The sequence below is a fragment of the Chiroxiphia lanceolata genome, chromosome 5 (assembly GCF_009829145.1).
Source record: "Chiroxiphia lanceolata isolate bChiLan1 chromosome 5, bChiLan1.pri, whole genome shotgun sequence".
Classification (NCBI taxonomy): domain Eukaryota; kingdom Metazoa; phylum Chordata; class Aves; order Passeriformes; family Pipridae; genus Chiroxiphia; species Chiroxiphia lanceolata.
Window position 1 is genome coordinate 69,483,033 of NC_045641.1, and position 16,943 is coordinate 69,499,975.

The 16,943-nt window shown below is 48.4% G+C and overlaps 2 protein-coding genes across 2 annotated transcripts; one reads left to right on the forward strand and one right to left on the reverse strand.

The window, feature by feature from the left end:
* Positions 1-3,570: 3,570 nt before the first annotated feature.
* Positions 3,571-5,833, reverse strand: LOC116787065 (zinc finger protein 239-like). The gene has a single exon (XM_032688315.1). The coding sequence runs from the start codon at positions 5,640-5,642 to the stop codon at positions 4,683-4,685; it is 960 nt and encodes a 319-aa protein (XP_032544206.1). The 5' UTR covers positions 5,643-5,833; the 3' UTR covers positions 3,571-4,682.
* Positions 5,834-6,128: 295 nt separating this feature from the next.
* Positions 6,129-15,342, forward strand: LOC116787742 (zinc finger protein 664-like). The gene is made up of 5 exons (XM_032689593.1): positions 6,129-6,221; positions 10,210-10,282; positions 12,062-12,691; positions 14,289-14,381; positions 14,463-15,342. Exons 2-5 carry the CDS (start codon positions 10,210-10,212, stop codon positions 14,813-14,815), a joined length of 1,149 nt encoding a protein of 382 aa, XP_032545484.1. The 5' UTR covers positions 6,129-6,221; the 3' UTR covers positions 14,816-15,342.
* The last annotated feature ends 1,601 nt before the right edge of the window (positions 15,343-16,943 follow it).

The following is a 16,943-nucleotide window of genomic DNA, read 5'->3' on the forward strand; positions in this document are numbered from 1 at the left end:
ACACAGCTGTTGGTGTGTGTCTGCAGTGGATTGGATCAGGAACTGACCCAGCTAAAACCAGCCAAGGGTAGACTGGAGAACTGTTACTCTTCAGCCACTGAAACTTCCCCATCTGCCTCAGGCTGGAGTTGCGCCCACAGCAGGCAGAGCACAGGGGGGAAGTGAGCACTGGGACACGTGGAAGAGGGGATGAGGGACACTCATGCTGCTTCTGAAAGAAAAGCAGGTGGAAGCAGAGCTTCAGTGGGATGAGCACAGCAGTACACTCCTCAAAGGCACTTAAGAGATGGGCACTGATTCCACCTGTGTGACGTATGCTTGGAAAAGCTTCAAAAGCTGGATCTCCCCTGGAAATATGTGCAAAAAAAGGTAATTTCTGCTTAATGCCCTTGTTCTACTTTCTCTTAGCTTGCTGCTGCTCCCCTCAGCCTGCTGTTTGATGATGTGGTAGCAACACAACCCACCCCAGACTGCAGTTTTCCCACTCTTGTGCCAACCCTGCTGTTTGTGGAGCTGTGCTGAGCATTGGAACAGGGAAGCAATCCAACTTAAAAATAACCCAGCGGGTGGCTGGGGATGGCAGGAGCCTTACCCATCCCATGTAATCTGCTGTCACAAGTCAGTAAGGGCTGTTTGCAACTGCTGGATGTCATGAAAGCCCAGCCTCGGAGATACCTGTTCAAGACAGGGAATGGGAACTTTTTAGCCTTGGGACCCTTGGGAATGAGGAGGCAGGAATCCTTTGCCCATGTTCATGAGGGACAAGAGAGCAAACCTCACTGTGCACAGATGCCAGCACAAAACATCTTCACACAAGCTTTACTTAGCAGATCTTCTTCACCTGATGCCTTTGGAACAAAAGTTAACAGCAGTGTGCTCTGTTCAGCTGATGGATGTTCTTTATTCTCTGGATTAGGGAGAAAGCTACCATGATTTTCAAGTGCTGTCAGAGTACTGCAGATATGGGGGCTGTGCTAGCACCAAGAAAGGGAATAGAAGATCCTTCTTCACAGACATGAATCCAATAGCTCTGTGGTACAGAGTGAAGTAACAATTTGTGGATGTATTCCAGAAGAATTCCTTTTCTTCTCTGCTCTACAGAAGCACTGCCAGGGCTGTGATGCACCAGCACTGACCTACATGATCACAGCAGCAGTGACATCATTTTCACCCACTCACAGGCACGGAGGGAAGCATCTGTATTATTCATTCTCTCTTGCATTCCAAGCCATGTCTGGGTTTCTTCTGGCATCTCTCTTCAGTTCATGGTTCATGCCTCCTGGGCTGACTATTTTTAAATACCAGTCATTTCCTTTTTCTCCCCCTCCTACTTCTGACTTGGCACTTCACTGCTTCTCTCCCTAGGAATGCCCCTGCTGGGAAATGGCTGGCTTGAGCACTGATGGCAAAGAAGGTGAAGCATCAAGAGACTCAGAGCCTGAGGAATTTCAGGATCTTCTTGGGTTAAACTCACTGAGAAAGGAATTCACTTTTTCTCCACATGCATCAGTGGCTCTGTACACAGTGAGATGGAAGGTGCAGGTGAAACCCACAGTCACATTAACACGAGCAGCTACATCCCATGTTTGCCAAATGAAAGCAAGGGCCTGAAGCTCAGGCAGGATGTGGCTGCCCTAAGGCAAACCCTGAATGCTTTCACACCAAGCCTTGTGCTCCGAACAGGCCTGACCATGCCAGGTAATTCCTTAGATTTAAGGGTCCAGAAAAAACACCATCATGTTTTTCCAACTTCTTTCACTTCTCTAAGAATATGAGGACTTGTGTTCAGTGATTTTAATTCTCTATCTAGACACAGAGGGAATTGTTCTGTTCTACCCCCTGCCCCCTGCATTCCCATTTCTGCTTCCCTTCTTGTAATAATTGTTAAAATTATTTTCAATAAAGCATCTTGTGGTTCCCTTTTGACCCTAGGTTCACATAAAGGTTTGATCATCTGTCCAGTGAACTAGGAAGATGCCTGCAATCTCTCTAATGCACACTAAACATAAATTCTGTTTTTCCTGTTTCACTTGGTATTTCTGCCTGCCTGAAGGTGGAGAGAAATCAAAAGTCATCTGTTAAAGAAATCAGGCAAGAAAAGAAAGCAGTTGACCAGCAAAGAGGCATCTTCTTAAGCACAACAGCCATGTGCAGAGCTGTGGGAAGAAACTTCTCAGTCCCTGTACTAGGAAAGATCTGCTAAGGCTGGGAAAAGGAGAGTCCAAGGACATAACATAGGCCTGTCCAAAGCTCTGCCATCTGTAAAGGCAGAGTTCTGCATCCTTTGAGGTGATTTGGGGTAAGCAAGGTGAGGCTGCTCTTTTGTGAGGGGAAACTCTGACAGAACAGGGAGCGACACAGAGAAGCCTCCTCTGTGGTTCTGTGCTTAAAGATGGGAGGGCACAAACACCTGAACCAGGGCCAGGCAGAGCTCAACAGGCTGTGGGAAAGGTCAGCTTGAGGGAAAGACACAGCAGGCAATGCCCAAAGCAGCACATGACCAGCAGCAGAGCAATTGCAAGAACTCTGGAAAGCAAAACAAAGTAAGTCCAGCTAAGTCCACCACAGGGTTTGCTGTGGTGGCAGAGTTATTTTGAACAGCCTGTCCCTATGGCTGTTTGGACAAGTCCCTTGGAAACAAGGAAACACATGAGTTTGCACATCTTTGCATCCATGAGGATGTTTGGACCTGGTATGTCCTGCTTTAATCAACAGATACTTTCATCAGGGTTGGCATGGAAAGGGTAAAGGCCCTGCAGAGCCTGGGACACAAAATTGTAAGCAGCAAAGCAAAGTACTCCAGCAATGCCTCTTCTAGCCTCCCTTTGCTCTGTTTCCTGAAATTTCCTGTATTTCCTCTTTTTTTCAGAGATGGAGGCTCCTCCTGTTGTGTGTCTGGCTAGTCAGACCAGTGTTGTTGGGGTAAAGGGAAAGCACAGCCAGAAAAAAGAGTCTCCTGTGCATGCAGGGACACTTTTGTTTGTTTGATGTATCTCAAAAAATGTGTTAGAGATAACACATAAAATACTTATTAAAATTTATTAAACACAGAAAAAACACACCTCTTTTCCAAGATCAAAAGAAATCTGTTTTCCCAGCCACAAACAATGAAGCAAAGAAGAATTCAAGAGTAAAAGCAGCTGTATTTCAGTGATCACTGTTACATGTATTTTTTTCAGCAGGGGACTGGAAAACTGGATCCCGTATAACTCAGGTGGAAGAACTGGGAAAATAATCTCCTCAGAACAGCTGCAGCTCTGCTAGAACCAGGCTCAGGTACCACTAGGATGGTTTGTCACTGCAGAGTAAAAAAGACAAACCACTTTCTCTCATAAAGGAACGGTGAGCAAGGAGTGCCCTCCTCTGGCTTTTCAGATTCTTGCAGAAATGTTAGAAAATAAAGACTAATTCTAAGAATATCCCTCAAACTCCACATTCTTGGGACAAGAAATTAATGCCCAGGAGGTCACTCTAGGGAGACAGAGAGAAAGGAAAGGAGGGGAAGGAAGGGAAGGGAAAGACAAAAGGGAGGGAAGGAAAGGAGAGAGGGAGAGAGATGAGGTAACAAAGAACACCAAGGTGATTTTATTTCAGAGACGTCATTCATTCATTTGTCTACCTTAGGTATTTCCGAAGTGCCACAGTCTCACTGCAGTTTTTAAGCACACCAGGAATTTACAGTATTCTACACAGCTCCCACAGCTGGTGGGAGCATCTGGGCACCAGTTGGTGCCCACAAGTGTGGGATGGGGTGTGCTAGGGATGGTCTGCTGGAATTACAGCAGCTAATTTGCATTTTCCAGTAGCTTCCCACTATGACCCTGGGGGAGCAGAGGGCTGGTAGAGAAGTCAGCAAGCTGGCTGCTGTGAGAGGGAGCCTTCTGGTTCTTGCCTTTTTGCACATTCCCAGTACCTTCTGAATTTGGCTCGTCAGTGCCCGCAAAGTGATTAAATCCCTGGAAGAAGAGGAACATACCCTGTAGCTTCTGCAGCAGCAAAAGCAGAGTTGGTACCCAGATTCTCCTCTCAAGCTACATGAGCACAAACAGTAAAGGGCAGCCAGGCCAGGGGAAATGAATTATTTCAGCCAAGTGACACTGAACAGGGAAAACCAACAATGGATGTGGAAAGGAACTCTAGTAATGTGCTTACACTGGTGAGCAGTCCAATCCTAGCTGCTAGTGAACAGCTGGGAACCCTAAGGCCACTGTGATTTGGCATAGTTTAGAATAAGTTAATAAAGACCTCAGAAATAAATGCATGTCAACCCTTTTAATTTATAGAGCACTGCTAAGTACACACAGCACTTCACAAAGCACGTAGGAAGGAAAATAAATGCTCTGAGAGCTGTTGTGAAGGGGCAGACACCCAGAGGTGTGACAAAACATCTGCACCTTGGCCACGTGGCAGGTGGCATCTGATTCTAGTACCAGGGAAAGAGGAGGATGCAGCCTTGGGATGCAGAACTACCCACTGCAACCTCTGCACTCTTTCTGTCCATGCCTAGGGTGCGCTGGGAGGAGGTGACTGAAAAGGGCAACGTGGGCCAAAGGCATCACTTTGTCCATCTGTATCTGGTGTAGTGACACCCTTGTCCACCCCCTTGTACCTCAGGCACATTTTGGACAGGCCTGGACCGGGATGACCTTGGATGACACCCAGAGCACACCTAGGGATGCTGCCTACCACGCGTGCCCCTGCTGGTGGGACAGTAGGTAGTAGTGGCGAGTGAAGCTCTTGTCACAGTCGGAGCACTGGAAGGGTTTCTCCCCACTGTGGGTCCGACGATGACGGATGAGGGTGGAGTTGTCACCGAAGCTGGTCCCACACTCGGCACACTTGTAGGGCTTCTCCCCAGTGTGGGTGCAATGGTGCTGGACAAGGTGCAAGCGCTGGCTGAAACCCTTCCCGCAGTCCGGGCACAGGTAGGGCTTCTCCCCGGTGGGGACACGCCAGTGGATGAGCAGCTTGGAGCTCTTCCTGAAGCACTTGCTGCAGTCGTCACACCTGTAGGGCTTCTCTCCGGTGTGGAGCCGCTGGTGGGCGGTGAGGTTGGAGCTGTCGCCGAAGCCCTTCCCGCACTGGGGGCAGCTCTGGGGCTTCTCTCCGGAGTGGGAGCTGGCGTGGCGGAGCAGCCCCGAGCTCTGGTAGAAGTTCCTGCCGCACATGGCACAGACGTGAGGCCTCTCGCCGGTGTGGCTGCGCTGGTGCTGGGCCAGCTGGGCGCTCTGCCTGAAGCTCTTCCCGCAGTGCCGGCACGGGTACGGCCGCTCGCCCGTGTGGACGCGCCGGTGCTGGATGAGGTGGGAGCGGCGGCCGAAGCTCCTGCCGCAGTCGGGACACACGTGCGGCCTCTCCCCGCTGTGGATGAGCTGGTGGCGGGTCAGGTCGGAGCTGCGGCCGAAGCTCTTTCCGCACTCGATGCAGATATAGGGCTTCTCCCCCAGGAGCGCCCGATGCTGCACCACACCATCTTTGCGCCTCTGGAAACCGCGGCGAGAAGCCTTCTCCCTCCCGGTGTCTGGGAGAAGGGACACGTCCCCGTCACAGCCCGGAGGAGAAGCTGCCCTCTTGAAAAAGTCCCCACAGGGCTGGGCTGCCTCCAGCCCATCCCGCCGGAGATCCCCCTCACTGTCACTCATGCTCCCATCACCTGCCGGGACACAAGGATGCTCCAGACACACTGACACGTTCACTCAGGGGCCGCTCCCGCTCCTCTCCCCGGCCCCGCCAGGTGCTGCGTCCTCCCACCCGGCCCATCCCGGCTCCAGGGCACCGGAGGCGGCGTCGGGACCGGCTCCATCCTCCCTCAGTGTCACCCACACGCTCCCGAGGGGCCGGGCCGAGCCGGGCAGAAGGAGACGGGGCGGGAAAGCCGCGGATCAGCGGCGCACGCCCGGCCGGCCCTCCCGACCCGCCCCCTCCATCGGGAATCCCGCCCCCTCCATCAGGAAACCCGCTACGTAGCCCAGCCCCGGCCCGACGGGACAGCACAGCCCGGGAAAGCTGGGCTGGGCCGGGTTGGGACCCAGCTGGGCCGGGCTGGGCTAAGCCCGACGGGGGGGCTCCGGGAGCGGGGAGTGGGAGGTGGCCCCGCAGGGTCCCGCCCCGCCGGCGCTTCCAGCGGCTCCCGGTGTAACCCTTCCGACCCCGGACCCCGTCCCGGCCCCGCCCGGGGCGCTGTCACTGAGTTACGGTCATGGAATCACGGAATCAGTCAGGTTGGAAAAGACCTCTGAGATCAGCGAGTGCAACCTGTAACCGGTCACCACCTTGTCAGCCAGTGACTCCACCACCTCCCGGGGCAGCCCCTTCCAATGCCTGGTCACCCTTTCTATGAAGAAATTCTTCCTGATGTCCAACCTGAACCTCCCCTGGTGCAGCTTGAAGCCCTTTCCTGTCGTCCTGTCTGTGGCTGCCTGGGAGAAGTGCCCGACCCCGAACCTGGCTACAACCTCCTTTCAGGTAGTTTTAGAGGGTGATAAAGTCCGTCCCGAGCCTCCTCTCCAGTCTAAATACCCCCAGCTCTCTGATCAGCTCCTCCTCAGACATGTGCTCCAGACCCTTCCCCAGCTCTGTTCCCTTCTCTGGACACTTCCAGCCCCTCAATGTCATTCCAGCAGTAAGGGGCCCAGAACTGGACATGGGATTTGAGGTGTGGCCTCACCAGTGCCCAGTACAGGGGGACGATCCCTGCCCTGGTCCTGCTGTCACACTATTGCTGATCCAAGCCAGGTGCCAATGGCCTCTTGCCCCCCTGGGCACACCTGGGCTCATGTCCAGCTGCTGTCACCAGCACCCCCAGGGCCTTTTCTGATGGGCACTTTCCAGACCCTCTGTCTCAGCCTGGAGCTGCAGGGGGTTGTTGTGGCTGAAGTGCAGGACCCAACACTTGGCCTTGTTGAACCTCATACCACTGGCCTCAGCCCATCAATCCAGCCTGTTCAGATCCCTCTGTCCCTACTGCCCCACGGTGTGGGCCCTGCCCTGTGCCATGCCCCATTCAGGACTGGGAAGGAACAAGGAGAGGCTGGAGCAGGTGGCTGACCAGGTGCCATTCCAACACTGGTCACATAGTAGTGGAAGGTGTCACTGTCTCTGGCAGGACTAGATGATCTTTGAAGGTCCCCTCCAACCCAAACCATTCTGCAATCCCTAAACTTCAACAACTGACATGTTCCCAAGCTGCTCTATAAATGAGGAATGGTGGCTGTTTTGATGAAACTCAGAGCACATGGCAAAAAAAAAGATACTAAAAATTTGGACTTACCAAAAGGTAAGAAAGAAACATAAACTTTCATGAGACTTTCATACAGCTGAGTCACATCATTTGAGAGTACTGAGTCAACCAAGAGAATGGGACACACCTATTTTTAGCTTGGGATACAAAGGTTTGCTGAACGTGAACTGGCACTTGTGTCTGTATGCTTAAATCCTGGCCTGAATATTCATTAAAAAATTACTATAATTTTTAAATAATCAAAGTTGAATGCTTATGTTTTTCACAGTTATTCAAAGCCGAAGAAACAAAGTCTTTTTTGTGCTTTGGGGTCCCTGAACAAACTTAAAACTTTTCTGTCTGGCCTGATATGGTGGGAAAACAGTTCTGTTGTCCCCACCATCCATGCAGAATTGTCTTCTGACAGAGCCCTTTTTAAATGGCTCTGTCAGAATTTTTACCCAAATGCTGCTTCATTGAGGTAATCAGAGAATTAGCCACTGCAGGAGAGAAATTAAGTTCTGCAAATTAGGAAGATGTGTCCCACAAGATGGAAAAACAAGAGGAAGGACCAGTGAACTCCATACCCACAGCATTCCCGGTATAGTAAGCTGGAGGAGGAGAAAGCCTTTGCTGAAGTCCTTCATAGGGGCTGTGAGAAAGCTCAGCTTAAACTCTTCAAAAATCAATCTTAAGGAGCAACTGGTAAATGGGGAAAATGTGGTAGCAATTGTGTTCAGCCTGTTCTCTGCCATCTGGAGACCTGGGAAATAATCACAGGTAGGGAAGATGGAACCTGGGATAAAATTGTCAGTAAGGCAGCTGTAAGGAGTACAGAGAAAGAAAGATTAGGTTAATATTTACATGTGAATGCAAAAGAAGATGCTGATCCTAGGACAGGACAACCTTGACCTCACAGAGGGTGGAGGCACAAAAGGAATGCATATGAAAAACAAAAAAGGACCTGTAGCTCTTTGGGAATTTGTTATTTCTGTTGCTCAGAATACATACTTCCAAGGACTGGCACGGCTGAAGGAAATGGAAATGAATCCAGTCACTCCCTGGGTAAGGAAAAGCTGGGAAGATGGCCAGGGACACATCACTAAATCTTTGAAATATAATACTCACAGAGGTGAGCGTCATCAGGATAACAGCAATAAAAGGCTGGGGGATGGCTTGCTGTGAATAATTTACAGTAGTTTAATTAACACCAAAATAATTTATAAGAATTTTAATCATAGTCTAAATCACCAAGTGAGCAAATTTGAATTAAGTAAGCAATGTTAATCATATTTTGTAGGCATACCTTTAAAGGGCTTTCCTCTCTGAAGGAGAGATTGATTCTCATTGTTTGCTGAAGATTCAGAAAGCTTAAAATAAGAATAATCTTTTCATGAAATAACCTTTTTTTTTTGTTAGCAAGGATACACTACATATACACACAAGGAGTTCTGTAAATTAACATGAGTTTAATTATTTATCTAACCCACATAATTTGCAGTGTCATGATTTTGTAAACTGTTGAATCGCACCCACAGCTCCTGCAGCCGCCCAGGGAGCCCAGTGGCTTGGGAGAGGCACTGCTGGGTGGTAGTTCCTGAAACTCCATGTGGAAGAATGACCACCATGTCCAAGGGCCTCTCAGTCCTTTCTGAGCTCTTGAACTTCAGGTCCTGTCACTGCAGCAGTGGCTGCTGCATGTTCTCTCTCTGTTGCCACAAGGCAGGTCTTCCTCTTTGCTGTCCTTCCTTTCTTACACATGGAGACATGGAGCTCCTGGAGCAGGTCCAGTGGAGGCTGCGGAGATGATTCAGGTACTGGAGCATCTCCCTGGGGAGGAAAGGCTGAGGGAGCTGGGGCTGTTCAGCCTGGAGAAGGACCTCATCCATGTGTGTCAGTGTCTGCAGGGAGGGGGCACAGGATGGACCAAGCTCTGCTCAGGGGTGCCCAGCAATGGGACAAGAGGCCACGGGCAGGAACTGATGCCCAGGAAGTTCCACCTGAGGAAGAACTTTGCTGTGCAGTGATTGAGCACTGAACAGATTGCCCAGAGAGGGTGTGGAGTCTCCCTCCCTGGAGATATTCCAGAACCATCCAGACACAACCCTGTGCCATGTGCTCCAGGATGACCCTGCTGGAGCAGGGAGGTGGGACCAGATGACCCACTGTGGTCCCTTCCAACCTGACCCACTCTGTGATTCCACTTGCCAAGCTGCACCCAGCAGGCACGAAAGCCCATGGAGACAATCCAGCACTTCTGCAGGAGAACACTGTCCGTCCCCAGCAGGGACACGGAGCTCTGTATTCGCTCCGTGCGGGAGAACCCAGGGAGGAACGTGGACAGAGCCGCGGGGATGGAACCACGAAGTCACGGGAGGGCACCACGCAGGGCAGCCAAGGAAAAGCTCCCACCGTATTCCCAGGCGGTGTCGGTGCCGAAGGGCGATCCCGAGGAGCGCCCGGTGCTCCCGTTCCCCGCGGGCCGGGGGGGACCCACAGGCCGGGCGGGAGCGCTGGGATTGGCGGGAAGAGCCGCCGGCACTGGGCACAACCAGCAGCAGGCCAAGGCCCTGGAACAGCCCCGGTGGGAGGGCAGGGATGGGCCGGCACCGTCGGGAGCGGGTCCTGGAGCTCCCTGGGATGGGGAGGGGGCGGAGCGGCCCCGGCGGGAAGGAGCCGCTCCCGGCGGATAAAGGGTGCGGGGCGGTGTGGAGGCTGAGAGGTGAGTGGGAGTTTCCGAGGGACACTGAACGTGGAAGAGGGTGCTTTTTATCATACTGGTCTCTGGATTAAGTTTGCAGCTCACCAAACTCCAGGTCTTTCCCGAGAGCTCCCTTCCCTCTCTGCCCAGAGGTGTTCGTTCCCATGTTCTGGTTTGCCCCTTTGAGGCTGGGCACTGCCAAAATGTGTTGAAAGGGTGTCTGCCCCCTCTCTCTTCTCCCATCAGCCTGGAAAAGGTTTCACACTCCGCGTCTCCTCTCCTCTTCCAGATGGAGCCAACAATGGAGTCCATCTTTTCTATTTTCCAGAGCCCTGAAAGCAATGATTCTGCAGGATATCCAGGTGAGATGTAAACTTTTGCTCCTTCAATCCTAGAGGAAGGCGTGGGGCTCCACCACGTGGTGCCAGAGACATTGCATTCCTTCTTCCCAGCTGGCTGCTCTGCCTTGGAATGCTGGGATGGGATGCTGTGCCAGGCTGTGGCAAGGCTGCCAGTGGTATTCCTTGTTTCTTTCTCCTGAGGGTTTCTAGTGCCCCTTTTAAAACAAGGCAAGACAGTTCATTTGGAGTGAAGGGAAGCATCACACATCTCTTTTCCAGGCTTTTCCACGGGTGAGGAGAGTCTGAGGGAGTTGCATGTCCACCTCCTGAGTGCATGACTCCCCAGCACTGGTTGTGGATGGGAATGGAGGGTTGTTTGGTTCCCATTTCACTATTGGAGACCTGGGGTCTCTGCAGGTCTCTTAGGGAATAACCAGCCTCGTGGTTGTAGTGTAAGGAACGACTGGTCCTGTCTTCATTCCTCTGGGAGAAAGCTGCCTCTTGGGTGTAATTCCTTAATGTAAGGGATAGGCCTCTCTCCCTCAGTAGGTTGGTTTGTTTGTTTTATGGCTACTATTTACATCTGGGGAGTTGTGGCCGTGTAGATAGAGAGCGTTTTGCCCCTTCAAGTCTGCATTAGTTAAGAATTTTATTCCTTGGTGTTGTAGAGGTAGGACTGAAACTGCACTGCAGAGTTTCATCTTCAGTGTAGAAACCCTGGTTTGGTTTGTTGTTTTGTTTTGGTTTGGTTTTTTTTTAGTGGAGTAACAAACCTTCTGTGTTAAATGTTTGAGTAATATTTTAAATGCCAGATCAGAGTGGGAATTACTACGTTTTCTATTTGAATTAATTGTAAACATCTGAAGATGTTAGCAAAAATCAAGCTTGGCTAAGTTGCATCAGGTGATCCTTATAATTTAGTTAATGGTGAACTGATGTAAATGTAAGATCTAGTCAGCAGAGTAAGATAACCAGAAGTCACTGCAGGGTGTGTGATCCTTCCCACTCATTTGTGAAATAAATGGGTTGGATTCTTTAGGAAAGAAAGGCTCTGTTTGAATGTTTCTGGTGAGCTTCTTTGGAATGTAGTTTATTTAGCTTGTCATTGCAAGGAAAGTAGGTGTGCTCTAGCAGAGATGAAAACAGATAGTAAGTTAATTGGGAATTAGTTAATTTTTTTGTCAATAAAGAGTCCTTTGATTTGTGATGCATGAATGAACAGTAACTTTATAGTAATTACAACTGTTCTTGTGCTAATTAGGGCAATACCCTGGTGTGCCAACCTTTAAAGAGCTGATTTAATTTTTTTCAGTAAGTAGGAACTAACACAAGTGAGAAACAACCTAAAGCTCCCTGTTGGTTTTGACTACTGAGGTTCAGTGGACTCTTTGGTGCTGAATGATCCCCACCTAAATGCCCACCTTTAAAACAGTGTTCATACTAATTTAGCAGGCTGGAAAGCTTTTGAGCAAAGTCTGCAGGAACAAATAGCTAAAAGTAGATATTTGTGATAGGTGAGATGTTTCAGCATATTCCTTTTGGAATTCCCTGAGGGGCAGAACAACAAGGACATGGGGAGGGGAAGGGAGAGAAAGGGTAGGTTTCTTACCTCTGTGTTCTTCCCTTTGCCACCTTCCCACCTCCCTTTTTCTTCATGTGTTCAAACTTTCCCTTTCTCTTTGGGAAAGAGTAGTCCTAGGCCAAGATGAAACCAGGCCTAAGAAATTCAGTTATTTCACAAGGAGCAGCTTATCTGCCTTAGGGAAACAGGAGTGTTGAATTGTTCTCTTCCTCCATCAGAGGGCTTTGTTTTGAGGGACACTGAGGAAGAGGAAGGCATCCCTGAAGACCTTCAGCAAGAGGAACTGCCTCAGGTACCTGCAGCCCACAGTCCAGAGAGGGGGGCAGCCTGTAATGAGCCCCCTCCCCAAAAAAGAGACTCCATGACACTCGTCCTCAGCACTGATGGTCAGAAACTGCCCTCAGAAGAGAACCCTTCCTTCAAGTGTCCAGAATGTGGGAAGGGCTTCAAGGGGCACAGCAGACTCCTGAACCATCTGCAAATGCACAGTAGAGACAAAAGGTTTGTGTGTGCAGAATGTGGGAAGAGCTTTAGCAGGAAGGCCAACCTGGTGGTTCACCAGAGAGTCCATACAGGAGAAAGGCCCTACAAGTGCAAGGAATGTGAGAAAGCCTTCAGCTGTGCCTCCAACCTCGTTACTCACCACAAGACCCATCTGAAAAAGAAAGCCTTCTCTTGCACCGTGTGCAGAAAAAGCTTCAGTGGCAACAAAGGTCTCCTGCAGCATCAGAGAGTCCATACGGGTGAGAAGCCCTACAGGCGTCCCAAGGGTGGGAACAACTTCTCTGTGAGCCCAAACTCCATCAAACATCAACATTTGAGAGAGGGTCCCAGTGCCCACACAGCAGGTAACTGAACTGAGGGCTGTCGTGTTGCCTTTTATTTCGAGTGGTAAGGAATCCCAGGGGATATATCAGATATTCTTGGTCTCCACTTACGCCTTATGCACGTCTCCCTCCTTGCTGTGGATGGGAGGGTTGGGATTGGTTTTGTTGGCTCTGGTGGTGGTACTTTTTTCCTCCTTTCTTTTATATTTATCTCTGTCAATTGGAGAAGTGCCTTGAAAATGCCGAAGTTGAAATTTAGGTTTTGCCAGGGGGGCTGCCTGGGACCTTGGACTCTTAAAACCCTCAGGTCCCACTACTTCCCATCCATAGTGTTGCCTGGTGTCTCATCCAAGATCTTCAGAAGTGCTTAGCCAACAAAATGCTAAGATTAGGGATGTGGAAGGGATTTGGACTGTGAAACAGGACCTTAATCTCTAGCAGCTAATTTTTGTTATCTGTGGATGTTAAATGAGTAGGTTTTTTTGTCTGCAGTGGGAAGTGTCTGCTGACTGTCCCTCCAGAATGTTCCTGGCACAGATGAGGGCATTGTCTCAAGTAGGGGGTTTTCTGGACTTTGCAGAATTTCATGTTCTTGTAATGACCAGAAACTCTGGGATAAAAACTAACATTGTGATTTTTTTTTCCTGTTGTTGTACTTTTCTGTGGGCAGTCCCGTTATACTTGGTCAAAAATGTTTGAAGTTTTCATCTTGGATCTTGCCTAGAGACCCCTGGAATTGTTCTGGGTGTTAGGATCTTGACCACCAGATTATCAAACTCAGGGAAATTAAGACATGAGGCCACATGAGAAGCAGGTGTTTTGTTTGTGAGGCTTTTCTCTTGTTTCCTTTTTGCATTTGTTTTTGGTTTTTTGTTTTTCTTTCTTTGGGGGTTTTTGTTTGGGTTTTTTGTTTGTTTTGGTTTGGTTTATTTTTATTATTTGCTTTTGTTTGTCTTATGGAGAAGGTTTTGAGCAGAAGAGCTGAAATAATGATGACATTATACTGAATACTAACAAAGTTTATAGTGAAATGGCAGAATTCCTAAGGTAGAGTTTGAGGCCTCTCACTCCATAGATACAGAGAGTTAGCCTAGTAACTTCTAGTAGTGAGCCATAAAGGTGAAACCTTACACTCTCAATGCTTTTTTTTCCATGATGGCTTTTAACAGATTTTTAGATGTAAGACTTTATAATGAATAAGAAAAAAAGTCTCATTTTTGCCCTGGCAGTTGGACAGTAGTTAGTATCAGATCAGTCTAACACTATATCTGCTTCTAAAGAAAGTGTGCAAACACAATCTTACTAAATCTCAACTGTCCTGTTCCTTGACAGATCCCTTGCTCCAGCTTTGCTTCCTCCTCTCCCTACATCCCCCCCCCCCAAAAAAAAAAGGTATGGGGCAATCAAGAGCATCTTGATTGTGATAAAATCCAAGTCTGTAATGTTTCAGGGGACTGTATCTGCATAATCTTTGGTCTGGTTTGGCTTAGTTTGAACCAACATGTGACTTGAATGAAGCTTTAAGTTTCAGATGTGGGTCAGAGGAGGGGTTGTTACTGAGCTGCCATGCTTAAAATGCTGACCTGGCAACTCTTGACTTCCACTGTCTCCCTTTTAGATGCAAACCAACCTGAATTTACATCTCTGCATCATAAAGAAGAGCAAAGATGTAGTGCAGAGAGAGATCACTCCAAGCTTGTTTTTGAAGAATGTAAGTATGAAGAGGTTTCTAAATGGCCATGGCAGTGTATATTGACATAGCAAGCATTAACATTCTCTTCTCTTTGTACAGTGAAGAAAGTGAGGGAAAATATGGATATGCTTCTTCTAAATCAGCAGAGTCAGCTGCAGGTCCTGAAGGAAATTCAGAAACAACTGAATATTCTCATCCCCGGCAATGCCCTGGTGAATTCCAACGTTTACAGCTTGGGAGTTCTGCTGGGACAGCAGGCGGCTGCGGCAGCTGCTGTTTCTTGCCCCCTTCTCAATCCCAGCAGTCTCCTTTGTGAAAATGCCACTGCCTTATCCCCTTCATCTGCCCGTGGAATTCTGCCTACCACTCAGCTCCCAAGCTCTCAGGATCTTGCAGCTTCCAGAACTTGCTCAGTGTTGTGCTGTGAACGAGTCCAGTGCAAACACACATGACTGTTCTGAGCCCTTTTGTCACTGGAACACGTGATCTCTGTGGTGTTGGAATTGTTATACCTGTGCAGGTGCTGACTGTGCACTCAGACTTGCTCCAGATGCTGCAGTTGATCAAATCCTGCCCATTCATCCACTGTAGCCTGCAGAGGTTTTGGCCAGTGATGCCTTTTGTCAAGGCAGCTCCCGAGATTGTTATCACTGGGGTGCAGTGAAGTACAGCGTCCTTTTACAGGGTGATGCATAAAACTTAAGCATGTTTTTTACATCTTTAGCCTGTGCTTGGGCAATTGTACCTCTCCTAATGAGCTGAAACTAATGATAAAGTCCTAAGGGGTTCTTGAAGCATCTCCTACTAAGTCTGATTTATATAGAGTTGAAAGCAACATGCTGATGTAAAGATGTTCAACATTTTGCCAAAGCTTTCTTCCTTCAGGAGGTCTTGAAATTAGGTGACCTTGAAGTAGCAGACTCTTAGCCCAGCATCACTGCTAGAACTACAGATAAAACCTTTTTTTTTTTTTTTTTTTACATACAGACAACTCCTCCCACCTCCCCAACAAACCAAACTAAAGAAACTTCACCAAAATACCACCTTTCAGATCTACCTTTGTTACTAAGAGTTCATGAGGAAAAACCAAATTGGTTTATAGGGCACTTGTTCTCTGTGCAAAGGTGAACTCAGTTGAGTTGAGTTTGGTTTTAGATACTCTGCTGTATCCTGTTTGGATTATTACGTGTTCTTGACTGTTATGTGTTGGTGCATTGGGGGCAGGACTGGAGTAAATAATTACTGGTTGAGGAGGAACACTAAGAGGAACACTCAGGAGCACCATCTTGTGAAGTCTGCAGAGGAAATAATCATATTTTCTTTTCCATTTCTGCAGGACTCAGACATTGGGCCTGTCAGGGTGGGAAAGTGCATTTTTAAGACGTTAGTTCATTATGCCTCGGTTTCTGTCAGTAACTCAGGGTTGTGGCAGTGTCAGAGCCTTTGAGCCTCTAAAATGCAATGACTTACCTTTGAACAGCTGCTGGGATAAAGAAACTTTGGGCCTTGCACCTGTGTGAAACAGTCTTTCTCTTGAACTGATGCTGTGTTGTGGGTTGTTGGTTTTGTGGTTTGTTGTTTGGATTTTTATGTTCCCTTGTTAAAAGGATGCACTGTTAGTAATTAATAAAATGTTTCAGCTTTTAAGAATGCAAAACACTTTTTTTCTTAATAAGTCATCTTCTTATTGACAGAAGTCTGTGGGACCAGGTATGACACTGTCTATCTGTGTGACTGCAGCTCTGGGGTACAGTTGTACTGTTCATACTTTCTTGGATGTTTAATGTAATTTTGCTTAGGAGCTGAATCCCCTCTTCAAATCAATGGTTAAAGTTTGTATTTTAGTTGTTTTTAAGACATTCATTATTAAAGTGTTGCAATTCTGTTAGAAATGACCCTCTGGTGAGTTTTTGTCCTTTGTAAATGAGCACCAGTGCTTAGACTTTGACACCTGAACAGGAGGTCAGTTACTCTAAGTCTGCACCTGCTGTGATTCCTTCTGCTTTTCTTCTTCCATCTTCCCCTTTCCCTGCATCAAGGCATGTCCTTCCATTTCTGTCTTTGGAAATTCCAAAGAAGAAAACATTGCAGAAGTGGAAGACTTCACAACATGGACTATGTGGGAGGACTCTCTTACTTGAGGGCTTAGGTAGGATTTTTTTCCTGTTGGGAGGGAGTTTGAGTATGATATTTCAGTTCACAGCTTTTGTATTGGGGTTCCCTAATGTGGTGTTTGGGTCTCAAATGAACTTAAGGATCAAGTCCCAAAATACCTCTGGGGACTGGAGGAAGTGCTGATACTGTGGAGCACAAGGAACCATCATATTTGCTATTTTTGGGTTACCTCTCCTATGTAAGTTTGAGTTGATGCTGGAGTCTTTCCCCTGCTTTCCTCCCAAGCACTTAGGTGGTTCTGAAAAGTGCTGCTGAAAAGCTCCTATTTCTACTTGGGGTGGGGCTTGGGGGCTCCTTTTTCATCTTGGAAGGGACCTAGACTGCTTCTTCCTTGCAGTGCTCTGGCACTGATCTAAAAGTTGATAAAATATTAATTGTTTTCAGTAATAGCCACTCCTTGGTGCT

What these genes read in the sequence shown, in the direction of transcription:
- LOC116787065 (XM_032688315.1), bottom strand. Translation starts at nt 5,642, where the DNA reads ATGAGTGACAGTGAGGGGGATCTCCGGCGGGATGGGCTGGAGGCAGCC.
- LOC116787742 (XM_032689593.1), top strand. Translation starts at nt 10,210, where the DNA reads ATGGAGCCAACAATGGAGTCCATCTTTTCTATTTTCCAGAGCCCTGAA. An exon ending in TCCCAGTGCCCACACAGCAG is followed by an intron (nt 12,692 to 14,288) that starts GTAACTGAACTG and finishes TCTCCCTTTTAG; the next exon opens with ATGCAAACCAACCTGAATTT. An exon ending in CAAGCTTGTTTTTGAAGAAT is followed by an intron (nt 14,382 to 14,462) that starts GTAAGTATGAAG and finishes CTCTTTGTACAG; the next exon opens with TGAAGAAAGTGAGGGAAAAT.